Genomic DNA, 24,699 nt, shown 5'->3' on the forward strand with positions numbered 1-24,699 from the left:
AAAAGTGTTCTGCATGTTTTGCTGTGCAACTGTTCTGTTTGCGACTTTAAGTAATAAAGTCAAAGTTGTTTGATATCAAAGTATAGTTAAATTTATTTTACATTATTCGATTACATTTCGTTACAATTATAAGTTACATCTGGCCCTTTGAGGACAGCCATCACGCTGATGTGGCCCTCGGTGAAAATGAGTTTGACACCCTTGCCATATAGTATATTCAGTTTTAATGGTATATTCAGTATATTCAGTATCAATAGTGTCCGTATCTGAACCCTCTATAGAGTATATTAAGTATTAATGGTGTCTGTAGAGAGACTGTATCTGAGCCCTCTATAAAGTATATTCAGTTTTAATGGTGTTTGTAGAGAGGCTGTATCTAAACCCTCTATAGAGTATATTCAGTATTAATGGTGTCTGTAGAGAGGCTGTATCTAAACCCTCTATAGAGTATATTCAGTTTTAATAGTGTCTGTAGAGACTGTATCTAAACCCTCTATAGAGTATATTCAGTATTGATGGTGTCTGTAGAGAGACTGTATCTGAGCCCCTCTATAAAGTATATTCAGTTTTAATGGTGTCTGTAGAGAGGCTGTATCTAAACCCTCTATAGAGTATATTCAGTATTAATGGTGTCTGTAGAGAGGCTGTATCTAAACCCTCTATAGAGTATATTCAGTATTAATGGTGTCTGTAGAGAGGCTGTATCTGAGCCCTCTATAAAGTATATTCAGTATTAATGGTGTCTGTAGAGAGACTGTATTTGAACTCTCTATAGAGTATATTCATTATTAATGGTGTCTGTAGAGAGGCTGTATCTAAACCCTCTATAGAGTATATTCAGTTTTAATAGTGTCTGTAGAGAGACTGTATCTGAGCCCTCTATAAAGTATATTCAGTATTAATGGTGTCTGTAGAGAGACTGTATTTGAACTCTCTATAGAGTATATTCAGTATTAATGGTGTCTGTAGAGAGGCTGTATCTAAACCCTCTATAGAGTATATTCAGTTTTAATAGTGTCTGTAGAGAGACTGTATCTGAGCCCTCTATAAAGTATATTCAGTATTAATGGTGTCTGTAGAGAGACTGTATTTGAACTCTCTATAGAGTATATTCAGTATTAATGGTGTCTGTAGAGAGGCTGTATCTAAACCCTCTATAGAGTATATTCAGTTTTAATAGTGTCTGTAGAGAGACTGTATCTGAACCCTCTATAGAGTATATTCAGTATCAATAGTGTCCGTATCTGAACCCTCTATAGAGTATATTCAGTATTAATGGTGTCTGTAGAGAGACTGTATCTGAGCCCTCTATAAAGTATATTCAGTATTAATGGTGTCTGTAGAGAGACTGTATCTGAACCCTCTATAAAGTATATTCAGTTTTAACGGTGTCTGTAGAGAGACTGTATCTGAACCCTCTATAAAGTATATTCAGTTTTAACGGTGTCTGTAGAGAGACTGTATCTGAACCCTCTATAGAGTATATTCAGTTTTAATGGTGTCTGTAGAGAGACTGTATCTGAACTCTTGCTAGTTCTTGTTTCTCTCATCTTGCCAAATTGTCTAGAATTTTCCAAGCAGTAACCTGTTGGCAAAGTGGGTTTGATAGGCGGTGGTAGAGTTATATCTATTGAGCTGTGCTTCACATTTCAATTTTTGCCTCGCTTGTTATTATTTTATTGATTGCTGGTGTTTCTGTTTTCAAAGTCAGAACCAAATCACGCGATAAAATTATACAACTTTATTCATCCCATATGAAATAGATTTTATCAATTTGTCTTTTGTCATGCATGTATGATAGGTATGCAAAGCATTGACAATTGAACTGTTATTAGTAATACATTCTTGGTATTCCACATTTCTTTAGGTATGAGATGAGTTTTGAGGATGTTATTGCATTTGAGAATGAAGAGGAATACCGGGACAAGCAAGTAGAATTCTCCTCTACTCTCTCAAAGATTGCCAAAAGGCATTCAAGTAAGCATACGGTAAAACCTCTATTTGACTGCCACTCTCTATTTGAATTTCACTCTCTATTTGAATCCCACTCTCTATTCGAATCTCACTCTCTATTTGAATGCCACTCTCCATTTGAATGCCACTCTCCATTTGAATGTCACTCTCTATTTGAGTTGGAATGTCACTCTCTATTTGAATGTCACTCTCTATTTGAGTTGGAATGCCACTCTCTATTTGAATGCCACTCTCTATTTAAGTTTGAATGCCACTCTTTATAAGAATGTCACTCTTTATTTGGATGTCACTCTCTATTTGAGTTTGAATGCCGCTCTCTATTTGAATGCCACTCTCTATTTGAGTTTGAATGCCACTCTATTTGAATGCCACTCTCTATTTTAGTTTGAATGTCACTCTTTATTTGAATGTCACTCTCTATTTGAATGCCACTCTCTATTTGAATGTCACTCTCCATTTGAATGCCACTCTCTATTTGAACGTCACCTATAGTTGAGCGGAGGGTTTAAAAATATAGCCCCCCCCCTTTAATTGATTGCCACCTCTATTTGACCTCCACTTTGACATTCTTTGATCTTTACAAACCCATAACAGAAAGTGATCAGTGGAAAAGTGTCCACAAAAAGATACTTTGTTACTGTCCTATTATTTATCTGATTAGCGCTCTGATGAATGCTAATCAGATAATGAATGCTGCTGAATTCTGATGAATGCTGAGAATGAAATGTTGTTCAAATAGAGGTTTTAGCGTAGCCCATTGGATATGTTATTCAAATAGAGGTTTTAAGGTAGCTCATTGGATATGTTATTCAAATAGAGGTTTTAAGGTAGCTTATTGGATATGTTATTCAAATAGAGGTTTTAAGGTAGCTTATTGCATATGTTATTCAAATAGAGGTTTTAAGGTAGCTTATTGAATGTGTTATTCAAATAGAAAGAGGACATCTCCAGACATATCATGAGCCGATTTGCAATTTTTGCAGCTGTTGTGGAGACAATGGCAGAAGGTGTCATGGAATTCCGTGACTTGCACAAAAAAGACGTGTCCCATAATGCTCGGATACAATACTTCCTAGATAGGTTCTATATGAGTCGAATCAGTATTCGTATGCTAATCAACCAACACAGTGAGTTGTCTCTTCAGTTGTTTGGAACTTGCTATAATCATCAATAATTTTTTATGTTTAAATTTTTTATACATGCATATGTTGGGGCAGCTTAGTTTATGAATAGGTAGATATTTAGAGGGCTTGAGCACACCTGTATCCATGTACAGGTGCGCTGCCTAATTCATAGATGATACACTCACCGGCTTGCAGCCGTTTGCAACATTTAGCAAAGTTGTTATCCCCTATTTTAATATTTCCATTCGGCATCCTCAAATCTGTGCATGTCATTTTGAGACGGTTGTACCTGTACATGTCTATGCAATGACGATTGCAGTATGATTGCCCCCTTCTTCATATCAAGGCATGTCCTTGTTCTGCAGTAAGTGTGGCTCAGCTTTAACAGTTTATCATCAAGCCTTGTGATAGATTATTTGTGTGATTATTTGTACCCAATTGTTTTAAAAGAGATTGAAAGTTGTTAAATGGAGAGAAATAATGAACAAAAAATCTGCATTGAGTATTAGTTTGTTGCTAATTAACGGAGATGATATTCTTATAAGAAGTAACATTTATAGTCTAACCTCTACATACCAAGTTGATTAACAAGTAACATTCACAGTCTCACCTCTACATACCAAGTTGATTAACAAGTAACATTCACAGTCTAACCTCTACATACCAAGTTGATTAACAAGTAACATTCATAGTCTAACCTCCACATACCAAGTTGATTAACAAGTAACATTCACAGTCTCACATCTACATACCAAGTTGGTTAACAAGTAACATTCACAGTCTAACCTCTACATACCAAGTTGGTTAACAAGTAACATTCACAGTCTAACCTCTACATACCAAGTTGATTAACAAGTAACATTCACAGTCTCACATCTACATACCAAGTTGATTAACAAGTAACATTCACAGTCTAACCTCTACATACCAAGTTGATTAACAAGTAACATTCACAGTCTAACCTCTACATACCAAGTTGATTAACAAGTAACATTCACAGTCTAACCTCTACATACCAAGTTGATTAACAAGTAACATTCATAGTCTAACCTCCACATACCAAGTTGATTAACAAGTAACATTCACAGTCTCACATCTACATACCAAGTTGATTAACAAGTAACATTCACAGTCTCACCTCTACATACCAAGTTGATTAACAAGTAACATTCACAGTCTAACCTCTACATACCAAGTTGATTAACAAGTAACATTCACAGTCTAACCTCTACATACCAAGTTGATTAACAAGTAACATTCACAGTCTAACATCTACATACCAAGTTGGTTAACAAGTAACATTCACAGTCTAACCTCTACATACCAAGTTGGTTAACAAGTAACATTCACAGTCTAACCTCTACATACCAAGTTGATTAACAAGTAACATTCACAGTCTCACATCTACATACCAAGTTGATTAACAAGTAACATTCACAGTCTAACCTCTACATACCAAGTTGATTAACAAGTAACATTCACAGTCTAACCTCTACATACCAAGTTGATTAACAAGTAACATTCACAGTCTAACCTCTACATACCAAGTTGATTAACAAGTAACATTCACAGTCTCACCTCTACATACCAAGTTGATTAACAAGTAACATTCACAGTCTAACCTTTACATACCAAGTTGATTAACAAGTAACATTCACAGTCTCACCTCTACATACCAAGTTGATTAACAAGTAACATTCACAGTCTAACCTCTACATACCAAGTTGATTAACAAGTAACATTCATAGTCTAACCTCCACATACCAAGTTGATTAACAAGTAACATTCATAGTCTCACCTCTACATACCAAGTTGATTAACAAGTAACATTCACAGTCTAACCTCTACATACCAAGTTGATTTGTTCCGAGACTGTTTTTCAAACAATGAGGCAGTTGCGCATATTCTTATAAGAATACATTGTGTTTTATCTGCTTTGTTTCATAGTCCCAAAATGATAAATACAGTCAAACATTGATAACTCAAACTTCACGGGACCGAGTGAAAGTGTTCGAGTTATCAAAGCGTTCAAGTTATCAGAGCACTGTCATAAGTCCATGTGTTTTTAGTAGATACATGTACATATACAAACTATAATATAAATCAAAAGCATGAATGGCTTGTTTCAAATTAAATGCTTCTAATGTAAAGTTTAAAATATATTTATCAGAAAGTATAGAGACTTTTCTATCACTTGAGATTTGTTTGTTGTTTTATGTGATGTGACTGCCAGGACGTTTTCAGCTTAAATTTGCAAAACTTTATCGCTGTTGAAATGCTCCGAAGAAAAGACATCTTTTTATTTTGATCGTTTAACTCCGTTTTAACCAAGATCAATTTTGTCGATCTTTCTTGAAGTTTATGCGAAGGTTAACCCGCTTTTCTTAGCCTTCGTAGGACCATCGCTAAGCGGATGTTTGATAAAAAATGAAATTTCACCAAACCTTTAGAAAAGTCGTTGACAAAAATATTTTCCGACGATGGTAATAACGACGCCTACGAACTCCTAAAAATTTGGGCTTATCTCTATGGCTTGAAATAAAGTGATATTCTAAAGTGATAACGACCGTCTCAGTAGCCGTTGGGCAAAAAATTGTTCGAGTTAACGAAGTTGAGGTCGAGTTATCTGAAGCAATTTATCATTGCGTGGGAACGGACCAAACAAAACCGTTCAAGTTAACCATGTGTTCGAGCAATCCGAGGGCGAGTTATCCATGTTTGACTGTACTTCAGTCAATTGCATATATCATTAAAATAAATGCATTATATCAAAATATGTACTAAACTAAGATGGAAAAAATTAAATTTTATATAAAAAACCACTGATATGATAGTAATTAATAACAGATTTTTGTTGTCACTTGGATTTACTTTAAAGACATGCAAATGGAAGTGTACTAGGTCTATTGGGATCAATGAGACGACATGTTGATAGAGGAGTGAAATATGGAGTCTATTATAAGTTATGTCTGCTTTAATACGGCATAACTCATTCTCTTTTCTCTATATTTAATTTAAAAATAGAAATATATAGAAAATATGAATATATACTAATTTTTTTCTTTTTGGCTTTTTTCTTAGCGTCTTCTGTTTCTTTCTGATTTACATTCCTCTTCACTGTAATCAATGGAACAAACATCTCATTTTTTTATAATATCATACGTGTTGAGTTTAACTGAATCAAGAATAATCACGCAATAGATGATTACCATCGACTGAAATATGTATTTGTTTCACTAACATCTACTATTGGTCTGTTTTCCAACATCTATAGCATTTGGAGAGTTGACAAGAAAAGTTTTGTCAAGGTTCAAATGTGCTACCATCCAAGAGTATCAGCTATTGATTTTAGGAGTTGTCTGTCCTTGCTTTATTCAGTAAAATAAATGTCGAAGGAATAACTTCTATGTTTTAGATATGGCACCATCCTATTATTTTAAACTCTTAAGAGTCTAGCGCCTAGATGGGTAAACTAGTGAGGTCTGAATCCTTCTGTAGTCCTGCTCACTTTACCATCAATAATTTACAGTGCATTTCCTAAAATAGCTTCTGTGACTTTTACAAGCCGCTAATATTCACAAGAGGCTTCAGTAACCCTTTGTATTTCAGTAACAATAATGTCATTCATGCTCATCCACCTTCTAAAAAATCTCAATACCGCTTCATATGGCTTTAACACCTGTTTTGCACTTGATAGCTATTCAAATTATCATTATTTATCATTATTTGCAATGTTCTTTCTCTTCATAGTGCTTTAATCTTTGCACTTGAAAACTCTCAGAGAGTGAGAAGTTTCTAAGTTGGTAGGCATGTTTATATTCGCGTGACAGTGTATCTGCATGCATGATACACTGTCATGCAGAGTTTCATGAAAAAGGATTTGTCCCTACAACTATTTCAGCTCTCTTATTCGGAGAGGAGTCATCTGAAAGTTCGACTGATATCGGCTGCATTAATCCTCATTGCGATGTTCTGCGTGTTGCTGAGGATGCGTACGCCAATGCGAGGTTCCTCTGTGAACAATATTATTTGGCCTCACCAGAGATCAAATACGAGATTATTAATTGTGAGTTGCATTCTCTTGTTCTACAATTTTGATTGTTTTTGCTTACCTAATATTTTTCAATGTTTGAAGTACAACCGTCTTTTGTAGCTTACACAGAAGATAACGCAACTCCAATAACTTTGGTCTATGTGCCTTCCCACCTCTACTACATTCTGTTTGAAGTATTCAAGGTATTACGTTAATATACGTTATAATATTGCCTTATAAAAATATATCACATACTGGTGTTGGGCTCATATACTGCCCTTGATGGATGCTTAAAGGTTGACTTGCAACAAAATTCACATTACAGTTATTTGGTATCAAAAGATTCACCATGTCTTACTCTGTTGTGTTGTAAGTGTCAAATATGTGGAAATGTGATTACAAGCTCTTAAAAGCTCAAAAATGAAAAGCCGCCGTAGATTGGAATCTCTTTATTTCGATGACGTAGCCACGAAATTTGGTTATCGTCTTATCACATATGTTCTCACGTGAATTGAAAGGCCAATACCAAGCTCAATATAAAACTTATCGTGGTATTAGTTTATGACAAACACTTCGGGTTTTATCGAAGACCCCGTATCAAATATAGATGCTCGCTACTTTACAGTTTTGTTTCAGCCTGGTCTGATCGGCAAGTCGTAATCTAATCATGTGACCCAATACTTCACAAATAATTTCTGCAGCACTTTTCGATTATCACAAGTGACCAACAGGCTTGTCATGAATATCAGACAATGATATGTACTCCTTCAAGCTAAGGCTAAAAAATTACACGAATTTTTACGGCAAGTTATAAGATATCACTGCTAAAAGTGACAGCATTACGATGACGATAAAATAGACGCGTAAGGACAATAGACATAATTTTATTGAATGTGTGAAGTATATTTGTGAAAATATTTCGACGAATAAGGTTGCAAGAAAGTGTAAACAGAAATCATCTCTCACAACTACATCACATTTGAGCGGTTTTGGAAAGAGAATCCAAACTACGGCGGTCTCGTGTGGCTGAGATTTTCTGTTCATTTTTGAGCTTTTAAGAGCTTGTAATCACCTTTTCACATTTTTTGCTTTTACAGCACAACAGAGTAAGACATGGTGAATCTTATGATACTAAATAACTGTAAAGACATGGTGAATTTTTTGATATCAAATAACTGTAATGTGGTTTTTGTTGCAAGTCAACCTTTTTTCAATACCCCAGACCACGTGGGAAACGGCTGCGACATGTTTGTCAATACCCCAGACCACGTTGGAAACGGCTGTGATGTGTTTGTCAATACCCCAGACCACATGGGAAACGGCTGCGATGTGTTTGTCAATACCCCAGACCACGTGGGAAACGGCTGTGACGTGTTTGTCAATACCCCAGACCACATGGGAAACGACTGCGATGTGTTTGTCAATACCCCAAACCACATGGGAAACGACTGCGATGTGTTTGTCAATACCTCAAACCACGTGGGAAACGGCTGCGATGTGTTTTTCAATACTCCAGACCACATTGGAAACGGCTGCGATGTGTTTTCAATACTCCAGACCACATGGGAAACGGCTGCGGTGTGTTTTTGTTTCTTGCATGTTTTACAAATTAAATTAACGCTATATGGCCTATCAGATTCAAGCTACAAGCTCAAATCTTTAGGAAGGCCTGGTCTGGTCCTTTACATTTTGCCTGCTGATACTAGCTATCACCTCCCAGTCCCCTCAGTATTGTTTGATTTCTGGTTTATCTCCATAATTGTATATTCATCGACAGAACGCGATGAGAGCTGTAGTGGAACGTCACCAGGACGAGTCAGAGAGCATCCCTCCCATACATTGTCTTGTCTGCAAGGGAATGGAGGATGTGAACATACGAATCAGTGACAAAGGAGGAGGAATTAGACGCAGTCAGATGGACATGCTCTTTAACTATCTCTATTCTACTGCTCCTCGGCCCTCCATGCAGAGTGGACACCTGAGTGCACCTCTCGTGAGTTGGCTTTAGCGACTATTGAGGTCTCCTTAAGTCTTTGCATGTAAGAGACTTGGTCGAGGGACGATGGTGAATGTACTGTAGCTATGAATAGATATAATGTACATGAATGTTGGTTGGAGTACTGTCTAAGCATAGCGGCTATCACAGCGGTGTTAGTGGTACAGAATTCAGGGTGTTCCTTAAAAAAAGCTGTTTTAACATTTTCGTGTGACATATATTAGAGCATTGAGATTCATTTAGAGCGAAGCAATGATAGATATATTTATTAACCGAGTTCGTCTTAGCGACTACGGTATATCGATAGGCCCGACGGCAAACTTAGCTATTTTCGTGCATCAAAGCAAATCGTCCTCATCTCAGAGATCGTGAATTTTATGAAGGAAACGAGCGGCTATTGGAAGTCTAATATTTATGGGTTTCTTGTCATCCTGCTGTGTAGAATGCTTTAATCTTAGCGGGAACACTTTAGTTTGCATCGAATATTTCCAAATGTGGAAAAGACTGAAAGGTGTATGATGTCGATTTGCTGAACCTAGTGAAAAAGCTAAACTGGACTGTATTTATATCTTTGGACACACAAGTCCATTTTTTTATTTGTGAACTCAAGAGTATGTTAATAGCTCTTGAGAGACATTGGTCATGTGTAGTATAACATTGGCCGAATATAATATAACTTTGGTCATGTATAGTATAACATTGGTCGTATATAATATAACATTGGTTGTATATAATATAACATTGGTTGTATATAATATAACATTGGTTGTATATAATATAACATTGGTCGTATATAATATAGCATTGGTCGTATATATTGTAACATTGGTCGTATATAATATGACATTGGTCGTATATAATATAACATTAGTCATGTATAGTATAACACTGGTTGTATATAATATGACATTGGTCATATATAATATAGCATCGGTCGTATATAATATAACATTGGTCGTATATAATATAACATTGGTCGTATATAATATGACATTGGTCGTATATAATATAACATTAGTCATGTATAATATAACACTGGTTGTATATAATATGACATTGGTCATATATAATATAGCATCGGTCGTATATAATATAACATTGGTCGTATATAATATAACATTGGTCGTATATAATATAACATTGGTCGTATATAATTGTAAGGCCTGTAAGGCCTTACAATGTTATATTAAGGCCTGTAAGGCCTCCCAACAAAAAAGCAATTATTCACGTTGCATCTTTCGTATTGTTCGCGTTTTACGTTATATTTCATAGTGACAGCTTAAGAAATCGAACCTCGCATTCCCTGTTTAAAAATAGAATTCAATTATTTAAGAGTTAACATATACGAGCCATAAAACCCTGGAGCATGTTTCAGGCTGGCTATGGATATGGTCTTCCTGTCTCCCGTTTGTACGCTCGCTATTTTCATGGTGATCTGACAGTGAGCACCGTTGAGGGGTATGGTACTGATACCCTTGTAACTCTCAAGGTAAGTATAGCCTTAACCTACCTTAGCCTTGACCTACCTTAGCCTTAGTAATTTTTTCATGGTATTTATCATTTATGATGTACACTCACTTTCTTTATGAACTAAGACCATACGCCATACATATTTGATGTACACTCACTTTCTTTATGAACTAAGACCATACGCCATACATATTTGATGTACACTCACTTTCGTTATGAACTAAGACAATACGCCATACATATTTGATGTACACTCACTTTCTTTATGAACTATAGTTTTCATGTCTATGATTACTATCACCGCTCTATAGTTTTCATCTCTATGATTACTATCACCACTCTATAGTTTTCATCTCTATGATTACTATCACCACTCTATAGTTTTCATCTCTATGATTACTATCACCGCTCTATAGTTTTCATCTGTATGATTACTATCACCACTCTATAGTTTTCATCTCTATGATTACTATCACCACTCTATAGTTTTCATCTTTATGATTACTATCACCACTCTATAGTTTTCATCTCTATGATTACTATCACCACTCTATAGCTTTTATCTCTATGATTACTATCACCACTCTATAGTTTTCATCTCTGTAACCGTCATTTTTGTCATTTGAAATAATAAATGTTCTCATGCATTGAAAGATTGTTTCAGTTTTACTGGGATCATCTAATATCTACAGTAGGCGCTCCTACAACGTCAATAATACATTATAGGGCAATTATAGGGCAATTACGTTATAAAAATAGTAAAATACATGAAAAATGCCTAATCCAGTCCAAGATTTTTCCAAACTCACCCCTTTGGCTATGCAAAAAAGGAAAAAGGAGGTATACGTTATACGAGGTATACATTATAGGAGGTGTACGTTATAGGAGGTATACGTTATACGAGGTATACGTTGTACGAGGTATATGTTATACGAGGTATACGTTACACGAGGTATACGTTATACGAGGTATACGTTATAGGAGGTGTACGTTATAGGAGGTGTACGTTATACGAGGTATACGTTATACGAGGTATACATTATAGGAGGTGTATGTTATAGGAGGTATACGTTATACGAGGTATACGTTATACGAGGTATACGTTGTAGGAGGTGTACGTTATACGAGGTATACGTTATACGAGGTATACGTTATACGAGGTATACGTTATAGGAGGTGTACGTTGTAGGAAGTATACGTTATAGGAGGTATACGTTATAGGAGGTATACGTTGTAGGAGGTGTACGTTATAGGAGGTGTACGTTATAGGAGGTGTATATTATAGGAGGTGTATATTATAGGAGGTATACGTTGGAGGAGGTGTACGTTATAGAAGCGTCTACTGTATTTATATTTTGAATTTAAGTTCGCTGTTTACTGTTTCACTCCAAACAATAAATAAGAATTTGTATGCTTATGTTCCGATTTAATTGCGCATGTTTACTTCTTGATTACTTACACTATTTACCGGTAACAGTTACGTTTGTGTAAGTAAGGTTACTTACCGCGTATAATTTACTAATAGTTACTTACACCTAAATATTCACAGAGAATTGATTAAGCTGAGATGCTTACACAAGGCTACATAACATACTTTCATGTGGTTATTTACGCATCAATATATTATCCTTGGATATTTATGTCCTGCAACTTACACCTAGATATTTACACCTAGTCTCATACATTGAGTAGGGATTTCTGGATATTTACACTTGTTTAAATACATTTAACTACAGTGCACCCTCGGGTTACGATGTCCGTGTTTTATGGTTTTCTCTCGTCTTATGTTGTGGAACAGGATGTTTTTTCATCCCCTACACGACATTTTTTCGTCATACGACAATAAGAACAATGTCTCTTAAAATTCAAAATTGGTGGTCAATCTGTTGCATCCATCAACTTATCGTAAAATTACTGCAATCATAGTCTAAAAAACCTGTGAAATTGATCAGAAAAAGGGAAAAAGTTGTTGATGCAAATCAGTAATACTGCAGTTACGGTACAGCCTACAAATTACAAAAGTTAACTGCAGTTGTTCCTTTTTGTATGGCCAGAAGGGTGAGTTTGGAAAGATCTTTAAACTGATTAGGCAACTCCCTGTATTTTACTGATCATATGACATAAAACTCCCTATAACTTGAACATTCAAGAAACAGATTACATACAGTACATACATACAACTGTACATATGTACAATTGTACATATGTACAATATTACATATGTTACTGTTCGTATAACATAATTTCTCTATAATGTAAACGTTTCTGAAACGGATTATTTATGTTGTAGGAGCGCTCACTGTATATTCAGTTCTGCGACAGCTGTTATTTGCTCTTAGCTACGTGGTCACTCAGAATTACCTTCTCTTAGAAGCTGTTCACTTTATAGAAAATTATTTACCACCTTTCCTTTGCTATAAATTACAAAGATGCTTCAAGTTACTTACTTCCAATGACTTGCTAGTATGTATTGTGAACAACTCTGGTGATATATTCATCACCTTAAGGTGACTCCACTGCTAGCTATGCCTTCTCATAATGACACATGCTTGTGAGTCATTCCTTTTCATGCAGTTACAGTAGCTGTCATGTTTCAGATATTTTTCCTGCGCGTCACCTTATATGTACATCTGATGAAAATTATCTTGCCTGTGTGAAGCTTACCTCTCTCTCTTTTCAATGTTTGGCATAATGTTTTTCTTATAGATAAAACCTCGGTTATGGACAGATATTGGCAGCTTCTTTTAATTTTGAAAGGAGACTATTTGAGTAAAACACATTTAGTAGGACATTGGCTATGAACAATCGGAAAGTGGAAGAAGTACCGGTCGCAATTCAGACAAATAAATCTTTAGTTGTTGAACCTTTTTTATTTTACCAAATTTTGTAGCATTCAAATTGCATTAAAAATATATAGCATGTCTATTTTGTCTGTCTTGAACCACCTTTGTATCTAAAGTATGAAACATGCAGTCTTGCTCACTGCATGGAACAATCAAACCAAAGTTGTACAAAGCCCTGGCAACATAATTGAGATGTACAGTGCTTAGCTGTTGTTGTCACTCGTGAGATGTACAGTGCCTCGCTGTTGTTGTCACTCATGATTGCCTCTATTCTTTGTAGCTGCTCTCAAGTGAGGCCAATGAGCTCTTACCCATTTACAACTCCACTACCACAAAGCAGTACAGTAATCAGGAGCTTGTTGCTGATTGGTCGACTCGCTACACATCACGAGACATGGGCCGATTTAAGAAGTAGTTTGCTATGAAATATCTAGTCAGTGATTTACCCAGCAACTGTTATCATACAAGCTTTATTATATAGGTAGTTTTCAATTTTCCAGTACAAACAGTTACAACAAAAACAGCTGCGAAAGCAATCGTTACCGTAAAATGCTATTCATTGTGACAGTAAATGCAAATCAGATAAATTAATATATTAATATTGAAGTTGCGACATTATAGGTAGGGGGGACAAAAGTGCTTGCGAAGTGTTTAGTGCTTATTACGCCATATTGACATATTGTAAAATAGAATGTTTGAGTAGGGATGGAGGTAGGATAAAGTGTCATAGAATGGCATGATTTTTGTCCTTAGAGATAATTTCTTCTGCATTAACTCAAACTGACTGAATAAGATCTGTGTGTGAGTAGAAGGCAGCTTGCAATATGTTGTATAGGTTGGTTACTATTTATGTTTCAAACATTTTCAGTCCAACTTATGTCTTTCTGGTGCAGACTTCATAGTGTATTTATATGCTGTGTGTTGTTAACCGTTATCATCTATGTACTTACTGTTGATACTTTTATCATGTATGTACTTGCTGTTGATACTTTTATCTACTCTAATAAAGTTACACTGTTTAATTGTTAGTATATACTTTGGATTATTAATTAAACCCGAGTGTTGATGTGTTTGATTCTTGACACCTTGAGTCAAGGGTAAAAGTCGGCAAGTAAGAAAATAGCAGACTCGAATGACATTCCCATAACCACTAACATTCTATGATACGGGTGTGCACAAGAATAAGATTAGTTATCTGTAAATAAGGGAGACAATTTTTATTGATCAAATTATGCTAACAAATTATTAGAGTTGGAAAACTTAATGCATTCAGTGTGCCGCAAATTGATACATTAATACGATGAAAACATGAAGATGTTATGAAATGTCATAAAGATAAGTTCAAGGATAACTTCTCGTCTAGCTGACTGTAGTAAAATTATGACTTCAGTAGGTATATTCAAGAACGAGCAAATAAGTAATCTAATATGCATTACGGTTGAACCAGAAATGCTTTCTATCTGTTCTATTATCTGCACAACTAACAAAATAAAAACAGTAGATTACACTCGATGCTTATCTTCTCAAGGTATGACAACTTCTTTGAAGCACTGGATATAACTAGGCTCTCCATCTGCAGTGAACGTTGATCAGTGTTGTGTTTTGTGGGGCTCATCTGTGTTTAGTCAACAAACTGGTGTTTTTTGTATTGCTCATGTACTTTTTTATTTTTGCACAGAAGCAAACTTTAAAACTTTTTCAGTAACAATGATTCTGAGCAACAATATCAATTTGAAAGATAAAATTTATAGCCCTTGATTTGGCTGCAGCTTTTATTTGATGACTATGGGCTGTGGAAGCAAAGATTTAAAGATATTCGAGAACCATTCCTTATTGACTGAAATAACTTACATACGTACTCTTTGTAGACATTTTCCAGTAAACACTATGATATGTGATGAGGTAATTACAGGTTTGTTGTGTTCAAAATTGGCTAAGTCTGCAAATATCGGAGTAGACAGTTTATTGCCAGAAAATGAACCCTGCGTTTAATTTATAGTTTTGGATAAAATTATTTATTAAGATGATTGATTGCATAGTGCTGAGTTGTTTCTGCCTTGATTATGGTGCAGAAACATCCTTTTTAAATTAGGTACTGAAAATCTCTTACACGTTCTGTCACAAATATATATTTTGTACCTTGAGTTGTCTCCCTACACTTTGGTGTGCTATCATCCACCATCATTTGCTAGTGTGGACCTGTTGACACTTTAATATATGCCTCGTTGTCTAGCAACTCCAAAACAACTCATCAATAGTGTTTTGTAATAATGTTAATCTCAATCCTTTTCCTTAGTTTATGAATAAGTTGGAGAGTTGTCTTCCCAAATGTACCAAGCCGTGGTATCTGTTTAGAAGTGGTATCACTAGTCATGCCAAAGCAGAAACAGTAAGTCTATTTATCCCTATGCATTTGAGCTTACATATGTATCCTTTGCAAAATCATTGTGCTTGTTATCCGTTTTGTTAGTGATTTCGAAAATAGGTGGCAAGTCCTGAAGTAACATTTAAATAATATATTACTTAAAAAATACTTATTAAAAATATATTACTTTGTAAAAAAAATTTTAATGGATGTAAAACCTTATGAATGTGTATTGTAAATAAAAGTATAATGACGAAAAAAGCATAAAAAGACTATTTCTGACAATCGGTGTCCATGATCGATCCCTGTCTCCATCCGACGATTCGATTTATACAATTTCTCTTCTCTGGCTAATTTGCTGAAAACCTCTGCACAGCCTGTAAATGTCCAATCCCTTCGACTTCGGAGCAGACATCGAAGTACTGTGCATCATGAAAACATAGTGAATATCTCTCAGTTTCACATAGATATTTCTGCAAGTAGATATGGAGTTCAGGAAAAGGCCTCTAGCGCGATTAAATTATTTGCTATGACAACCTTGACTTATAAACTAACAATTAGTTGGCTTAATCTTGTGCTTTCATTTGCGGTTCTAGTAAAGACATGACAGAATATCTCATGGGTTAGTTAACACAAGACAGTCATAGTGTTCAATACAGCAGCAGACGTTCTGACAGACAATATATTGCAGCATGAGGAAGAGCTTTGGATACGTAGTCTGTCGTGGTCTGTGGTAATAGGACAAACTTCTAGCTAGTTATTGTAAGAGATATCTATAAAGGTGATTACATAATGCTGAGACATATCTGCTCTAGCGCACTATTTGAAAGTATAAACACATTTCGTAAGTGTTCATTAGAGATGTTATATCATACCCTGGCCTAAATGACTTCCTTTTAGGAAAATTAATGTATAATGAAATCTGTGGAAGAGTATACTCCGTTAATACAAAAACATATCTTTTAATCAAAAGTATATTTTTAGGCACCAAGTTTGTCACATATAGTCATTTGGTACAAAAAGTTACAAAAGTTATGTGGTAAGAAGATTTCTCCATTGTCAACTGAAAGAAAGAGATTATAACCCTGTTAGCTGTTATTTATAGCTATCCACCCCTTATAATTTTAGGCTGCTTGCATTGTAATCCCAGAATTAAAAAGCTCATATTATATACCATAATTACTGGTCACAATGCTTTATGAAAGCTGGTGCTTATGTAATAGCTTAGAGAACCTTTAATATAAATACACAGTAAGTCAAACAGTAGGTTACTTTAAACTGTTTTAGAGAGCTCCATAGGCACGCAGAGAGAAATATGAAGATGGGCAGCGGACTGCTAACTTTGCTTTTCCTACTAGCGGGTATGAGTTTTGAATTTATCATGATTAATGCTCATTTGTATTTGTTTTAAAGTTTGCGTGAGTGAGTGACTTGATGGATGCATTGTCAGGTTGCGAGAATAGTAGTCGATACATGACAGTTGACTTGCATGTGTATAGCTTGTCTTCATTCATGCTGCAACCCATAGTATTTATAGATTTGTGTGTATTTTGAGGCGAATTCAGTGTTTAACCTCCATTTTGAGGGAAGGTTACTGGTATTTATTGCACGGCTGGCACACACTTCCTTTAATATGGTGTCAAAATCAACTACTCTCAGTGGGTGTCCTAGTACTACTACAAGAGATTAACTTAGAGTGCATGGTTTGCTCTAGTTACACCCTACTACAGCTGATATTATTGCTATAACAGATTAAATATGCTGAATAGTTTAACTTTGGATTGCTTATTTATGCTTGTAGCCAACATTACAGTTGGGAACATTTGACAAAACCAAAGAGACATTGTTAAAAACGTGATGCTTCAAGCCATCCTATTTAGAAACATTACTGGCTTGGCTTGCGGTTAGTTAGTAGGAGCTGCTTCCTTAAATCTATTTACAACATTCGAAGGTGTACATTTGTAGTCGTAGCGTATTGTATGTAGTATGTACAAGTATTTAAAATGCTGCAATCAAAACTTTCATAAAAACAGTTCTATATTCCTCGTATGGTGTTATTGCTATTTCAGACCTTGTAAATGGAGATGGTATCATATGCTATACTTACACCGGCAGCAACCACACTTGCTCTGTATACGGCAGCGAGAACACATTCGCTTATGAATTTGTTGGTGACAGTCTCCAACCAACCTCCCGATGCTCAGCTAACATTTTGTAAGTCTATTTGATAGTAATACTAGTGCTGTCAGCGAATGCTTGAAGCTGACAGTTAAAAATAAAAGTTGTGGGAGCTTCGATTCCTAATTGGCGAGGTGTATTAAATGATTACGTTCGGGTTACCATAGTAGCTTGTCTAAAAGGAACATGATAACAACACTCACAGCTCTATAAGTAACAAAACGGCATCTCAGTCTGTTAACCTTTGGCTGAAAATAATGTAATCGGCAATTTAAATTTGCAAAGCAACTAAAAATATAAATTTAACATTGAGTTATTCTCTGATTTGCATTCTCCATCTTATATGGTCATATTTACAAAATAAAGTGCTTTGAAGGGGGTTTCCTCTGTCGCAGTTGCAGAAGAACATTAGCAACACGGTGGCTAATATTAAGCAATAATTGGTTGATGGCGAGAGCGTCTAAGACTTTATTCGCTTGAATTATGTTGGAATAGGGCATCAAATTGTGACAAGTCGCTGCCTCTGTTTCAGGATAACAGTACGACCTCTAAGCTCACGCCAGTCTTCCTTCTACTGTCAGACCACTCTAGATGTCCCAGCGCACAACAGACGTCTCTACAGTATTTCCCATAATCCTCAAGCGAGTGAGTGTACAACCACGAAGTGCTTTAGGCTCCCATCTAATATACTGTAGTTTATAGGTTTTGAACTGGTACATGTCTGCGTGCTTGTAGCTGACGGTTGGTCTAGTGAAAGTGCGCCAATAATCTATGCTGAAGGATTCGCCGCAGGATTTAATGGTGAACAAGGAAATAGCTTCTACCTTCCTATGGCCCACAAGGATCCATCTGATCACCACTACAGGTGGTTCATTTGACTCTCTCATTGTTTGGCTATAGATGTGTGAAATGTGATGTTTATCAACATGCACCTAGACAGCAGAAGCTGTGGCGTGCATGGTCCCAACTTATACACTTACAAACTAACTCTTGTGTTTCAGCTGGGTTGACTATGAGATGGCTGATGGCAAGCTGAATGTGCGTACATCACAAGGACAGAGTTTGGATCTTAATTCTGGCAAGCTTTTCACACCTAAAAACAAACCAACATACATCGGTGTAAACAGGTTCTACTCGACATCGGCGTGGAAAGGAAGTGGAGTCTGTAAAATTGAATGTCAAACCCTTGAAAGCGGTGGCTCAGCAGTTCAAGGATCTGCTGGCAGATTTAATGGGCGCGACACTTTGATTGGACCTGGTGAGATGGCTAATTTTGCAACACAACGAAGTACTAGGCAATAGAATGTTGTTGCGAATTTTCTTTTTAATTCAATTTTATTATAAGACTGGTTTTAAATATAGGTTTGTTTAATTTGATATCGACAGTCTTAACATGTTATCTGGACAATCACAAGACGAGGGACAAGAGATCATGTTAAAGTAATGCATTATTACAACTATTACTAGTATTAAACTAGTATTACCAGTATGCTATTGCTTCAGCAATTCAATAAGCTCTACAAACAGACTGCAGCGAATCATAAAGCTGAATGAAAGCGAGTGCCCTTTGTTGACCTATTTAGCTTTTTCCTCTAATAAGCTTTTATTCGAACAAACATACACCGATATATGTACTGATGTGTGTATCAAGTGTGTGCTACTATACTTGGCCACGAACGTACCGACATGTATGTGTGTACCCATATGTACCCACTACAAGAGTCATGACCACATATTGTTCCTAGAATAATTTTTTAAGCTGGGATTCCTGTACTTAATCTTGGAGATCGCTGTTTTGCAGGCTGCTTCAGCAAATGTATACCGCCGCCTATAAATAAGACCTTACGCAATAAAATAGTTTGTTTTTACCAATATAGCCCATAAATCATTACCCAAGTATACAAAATGAGACCAAGAACCTAAAAATCTTACCCAGATCTTTTCATAATTCAATTTAAGCAAAAGCGCTAACTTTTTATAAAACCTGCCCAAGCCTCAGTTTAGTTTCTATAAAATTACCATGATCACTGATCTCACTATTTGAATTAGTATTTCAGTAGCAGTTTGCAAGTGATTTCTGATCTACACTCCAGCAGGACTTGTCTTTTTCTTGAAGACGACCCTTATCTGAGACTATCAGTATAGAGTGTCAGTTCCCGTATCTGAGACTAACAGTATAGAGTGTTAGTGTCGTTGAGTGAGCGCGAGTCTTCGAGAGTGCGAGCGCGAGTCTTCGAGAGTGCGAGCGCTAGTCGTCGAGAGTGCGAGCGCTAGTCGTCGAGAGTGGGAGCGTTAGTCGTCGAGAGTGGGAGCGCTAGTCGTCGAGAGTGGGAGCGCTAGTCGTCGAGAGTGGGAGCGCTAGTCGTCGAGAGTAGGAGCGCTAGTCGTCGAGAGTAGGAGCGCAGCGTCGGAAATGAGAATGAAGTTGTTGAGAGTGAGTTGTCGGGAGTGAGAGTGCGTTGTCAGGAGTGAGAGAATAGCGGAGTGAGAGTGAGTTATCAAAGCTAAAACATAGGTGAAGAAAAACCCAGTTAGGTGACAGCAACTAAAGGCCGCAGTTATTTTCTATTAAAATTTGCTCATTTGCTAAGCATCAATCTCATAGTCTCAATACTATGTTCTCAATTGTATGATGCCTTTAAGGCAGCCTTGCCATTCATAATTTCACAATTTACATGTACTTGGAATTTCAATACAGTTTGTCTATTAGATGTTAGCTGATCAAGTAGTCTAGGCATTTTCTAATACATATATTTTCATTCCATTACTATCCGCATTATTTTGATAGCCTTTGTTGGAGTCATCATTCAGTGTTTTCATATAACCATAGCAACCATTATGCTAAAACATTTAGGATTACATTTATAATAAAGTGAAAGCAATGCTATCGTTTTTTATGGTTTCACTTTCATTATAAATGCACCATATTAGGACACTGATAGTTTACTAAAATAATAGTGAAGGTCACGAAATGATTTACTTCTTGCCACTGCGACGAGTCCCAAGGCGAGCCGACATCTTACTTAGCCGACCATCGTGCTCCTCATACCGTTCATCAGATCCGGTCAAGGTTATCCTACCATTCTGCTCTTCACTGTTCGTAAGAGGAATGCTGTCGTCAGAGGCATTATTGCTGGTGACGTGACACAGAAACTTGCAGACACCACTTCCTTTTATCTCAGCAGTGGAGTAAAACCGATTTACGCCTATGTAGGTAGTCTTGTTGCCAGGAGTGAAGAGCTTGTCAGAAGAAAGAGACAAACGTCCGCGCGAGGTCTGTACATCGAGGTTGTCATCTCCTATCAGATAGTCTACCCAGCTGAAATAGAAAATTATTCTAAGGAATAGTAAGTAAGTGTGATTGTTAATTTACGAGTGGAGGTGTCTCTGCTAAATAGTTAAACCATGGAGAATACATCTGTAGTTTCAGCACTTGATCATACCAACATCATTCCAGTAAGTGCACTTGAATGAGTGCTGACACAGGGTGCGACAGAGTTGTTATAAGAGAGAACGAATGATTGGACATATAGCAGGCTACTATATATCCTTTTTTCTAGGCAAACTCTTGGGCCACCTAGCTCTACTCAATAAAATGCCTTGAGAAAAACCTGAAACTAATATTTACATAACATAATAGTTTAATAGAAATATAGAATATCTAATAGAAAAGAAGCTGCCCTAAATCTCACATTGTGTCAACCGAGACCAACCTATATGCCTAGCACTTGTTATACCCGACATCGGTGCTAAGTACACTATGTACAGAACTATGTAGTCTCACTATGTACAGAACCAGTGAATGACAGCGGTTACATAATATTCAAGTGAAGACCAATCAATTACCTTGTCAAACAGTTGCTGTGATAAACAAACGGTATCTCTAGTGTCATACTTCGTATTATTTACTTTTTCCTTTTCACCTTCAAAATCTAATGACAGCTCACTCCTGATATAGTACTCCTTCTCTTTAATAACAATTTACTGTTATTATCAAAACTTGTTAAGGGACAGGTATATGACAAGTACCAGTTGTCTGACTACATAAAAAAAGTTGAAAGACAAATCCTATTGACAACTTTATCAAAACTCGGTAACCGTTTGATATATCAAGCCTTAGTTGCCAACTTGCTGGTTGTCTCCCCATGCCAATGTTGAATAGAGCTGATGGCTATCAGACAGACTCCCTATATTTGGGCTGCCTTACAGCTTTTATGCATTTAAAAAGTCAAACATTTAAAAAACTGATGAAATGGTTATGCCAAATTCTTGTGGTAAATACGCATTGTTATCAAGTGTGGTACATATGCATTGTTATCAAGTGTGGTACATACGCATTGTTATCAATCATTAGATTATGAAGAACAATTACATCTGATTTCCTTGACCTTTGGGGTGTTGACTTCGTAAGATTCTAGACCATGTCAATGACACAGGATACATGCCTTGTTTAAAGAGAGGTAAGAACCTGCACAACTCTAGACAGATTGTAACTACCGCTTACCGGAATGTAGGATGAACAGGTTTGTTGCTTGAAAGTAAATAATCTTACCTAAAATGGCGGCTATACAGATGCCGATGGGCCTTGGGAAGGTCAAATCCACTACCTTGTTGATCATTCATTCCTGCTGCCAAGCCAATACCATAAATAATCGTTGCGCTTGGATTGGTCGGCTCATCAGCTAAAGCATCGTATTTATATAATCGCTCAACACCAACAAACACTACTTGAATAATGTTTTTATAGATAAATTTTTATTGTTAAAGTATTATTTATCGAAGTATTATTTATCAATTTAAACATTTCAAATTTTTGATTTGAAAGCAACTGCTTCTGTACTTACTGGCTTCTGGGTCATGAGAGATGGTGTACAGGCGTGTATTCTCATCAACAGCTCCTAAATACACACTGCAGTGCAAAGCTTCCCCATTCATACCCAAAGAATTGACCGTGATTCTGAAAACAGGTTTTGGGATGTTCAAAACTGACAATCAAAAAGCTTCACTACAAAACCTAAAGCTAAAAAACATCTTGTTGATCCAAAAACATCCGCTTCTCAAACTAAAAGATGACTATTTATCTGTTTAGGATAAATTTATTACAGAATAAATATATCTGTAATCTATTTTATATCTTTCATAGTACATGCACAGATAAAATATATCTGTAATCTATTTTATATCTTTCGTGGTATATGTACAGTTGAAATATATAATCTATTTTATATCTTTCGCGGTACATGTACAATTAAAATATATAATCTATTTTATATCTTTCGTGGTACATGTACAATTAAAATATATAATCTATTTTATATCTTCCGTGGTACATATACAGTTAAAATATACAGTATAATCTATTTTATATCTTTCGTGGTACATGCACAGTTAAAATAGAAATGAAATTTATTTGTACAGAAACTCTACAGCCTTGCTCTTTTAATGATAAACGGTATGAATAGATCACCTGCATTTCTCCGCTTCCATTGTCCAAGTGAACACAACGGATTTGGTTTTAAGCCTTTTGAGACTGGCAAGTAGGTATTCTTTACAGATTCCAGCTCGTATGAGTTACAAAAAACTCTAATAATCAACCACAACTGGCTGTCCTACCATTTTTCTTTCATAATTAACAGCGAGTTCACCTGCTGAGATTCGAAACAATTACCACTCTGTATAATGTACCGATAGCCTCAGATACAAGAATTAACAATCTATACTGTTAGTCTCAGATACAAAAACTAACACTCTATACTGTTAGTCTCAGATACAGGAATTAACACTCTATACTGTTAGTCTCAGATACAAAAAATGACACTCTATACTGTTAGTCTTAGATACAAGAACTAACACTCTATACTGTTAGTCTCAGATACAGGAACTAACACTCTATACTGTTAGTCTCAGATACGGGAACTGACACTCTATACTGATAGTCTCAGGTACAAGAACTAACACTCTGTACCGATAGTCTCAGACATAGGAGTATAGACATGTACCTGCTATGGACATGTACCTGCTATAGACATGTACCTGCTATAGACATGTACCTGCTGTAGATGCTACTAGCTTATTATAAAATATCAATAGAAATCCAATTTTTTGCAATGGCTTAGCTTGAAAAAAGTCAATTTTATCAAACCAGCGATTCCTCTGATACCAAAATGCCTCTACTCATTATAGCACAGTTTAGCCCGAGCCACATGTACATAGTAGGCACCTCAGGCTAAAATTTAACGCGCAAAGATTGCCCCCTATGCGAAAGAGATGATTCGTTGAACATTCAACTGCCTTTGAGCAGTTTTTAGTTAGCTATTTACTTACAAAAAACTCTGGGAGCACTTTGCTTGTGTCTTCTCACTCTCTTTTACTTTCTCGTAAGAAAAGGTGGAGTCACCATTGACAGTGCAGTCTGGATTGCGACCATAAGAGTAGCATTCAATGCTATCTGCATTAGTAACTAAAAGCCAGAACATTAGTAGAGATGACTAACAACATTCCCAAGTAGTTAATATAATTCATCAGAAACTCAAATTGTAAACATTTAAAAGCAGAGACTATAAAACATTTCAAAAGCAACTAACATTATATATTATTAATAAAAATTGTAAAAACAACACCAGAGGGCAATAACAACTTGTTAAAGCAATTAATATATTTTGACTCTGCTGTAGTAATTTATTATCCTTGTGAACAATGGTTGGCTTACCTGCTAG

The 24,699-nt window shown here is 36.1% G+C and overlaps 2 protein-coding genes across 3 annotated transcripts in view; both read left to right on the forward strand.

Annotated features, from left to right (window-relative positions):
• The window catches only part of LOC137392849 (pyruvate dehydrogenase (acetyl-transferring) kinase, mitochondrial-like), a 37,135-nt gene extending 22,662 nt beyond the window's left edge, over positions 1 to 14,473 (forward strand). For both annotated transcript variants that reach the window (XM_068079180.1, XM_068079182.1), the window contains exons 5-11: positions 1,868 to 1,977; positions 2,958 to 3,101; positions 7,000 to 7,164; positions 7,252 to 7,334; positions 8,909 to 9,124; positions 10,503 to 10,616; positions 13,721 to 14,473. In XM_068079180.1, coding sequence (XP_067935281.1) covers positions 1,868 to 1,977; positions 2,958 to 3,101; positions 7,000 to 7,164; positions 7,252 to 7,334; positions 8,909 to 9,124; positions 10,503 to 10,616; positions 13,721 to 13,855 — 967 coding nt within the window. In that variant the 3' untranslated portion in view covers positions 13,856 to 14,473. The remainder of the gene's footprint in view (positions 1 to 1,867; positions 1,978 to 2,957; positions 3,102 to 6,999; positions 7,165 to 7,251; positions 7,335 to 8,908; positions 9,125 to 10,502; positions 10,617 to 13,720) is intronic.
• A 2,625-nt stretch (positions 14,474 to 17,098) lies between these two features.
• On the forward strand, positions 17,099 to 19,285 carry LOC137394149 (uncharacterized). Its single transcript, XM_068080870.1, has 5 exons — positions 17,099 to 17,166; positions 17,875 to 18,019; positions 18,516 to 18,628; positions 18,719 to 18,848; positions 18,985 to 19,285. Exons 1-5 carry the CDS (start codon positions 17,121 to 17,123, stop codon positions 19,283 to 19,285), a joined length of 735 nt encoding a protein of 244 aa, XP_067936971.1. The 5' UTR covers positions 17,099 to 17,120.
• Positions 19,286 to 24,699: the final 5,414 nt, after the last annotated feature.

The sequence above is a fragment of the Watersipora subatra genome, chromosome 4, assembly GCF_963576615.1.
Source record: "Watersipora subatra chromosome 4, tzWatSuba1.1, whole genome shotgun sequence".
Classification (NCBI taxonomy): Eukaryota; Metazoa; Bryozoa; class Gymnolaemata; order Cheilostomatida; family Watersiporidae; genus Watersipora; species Watersipora subatra.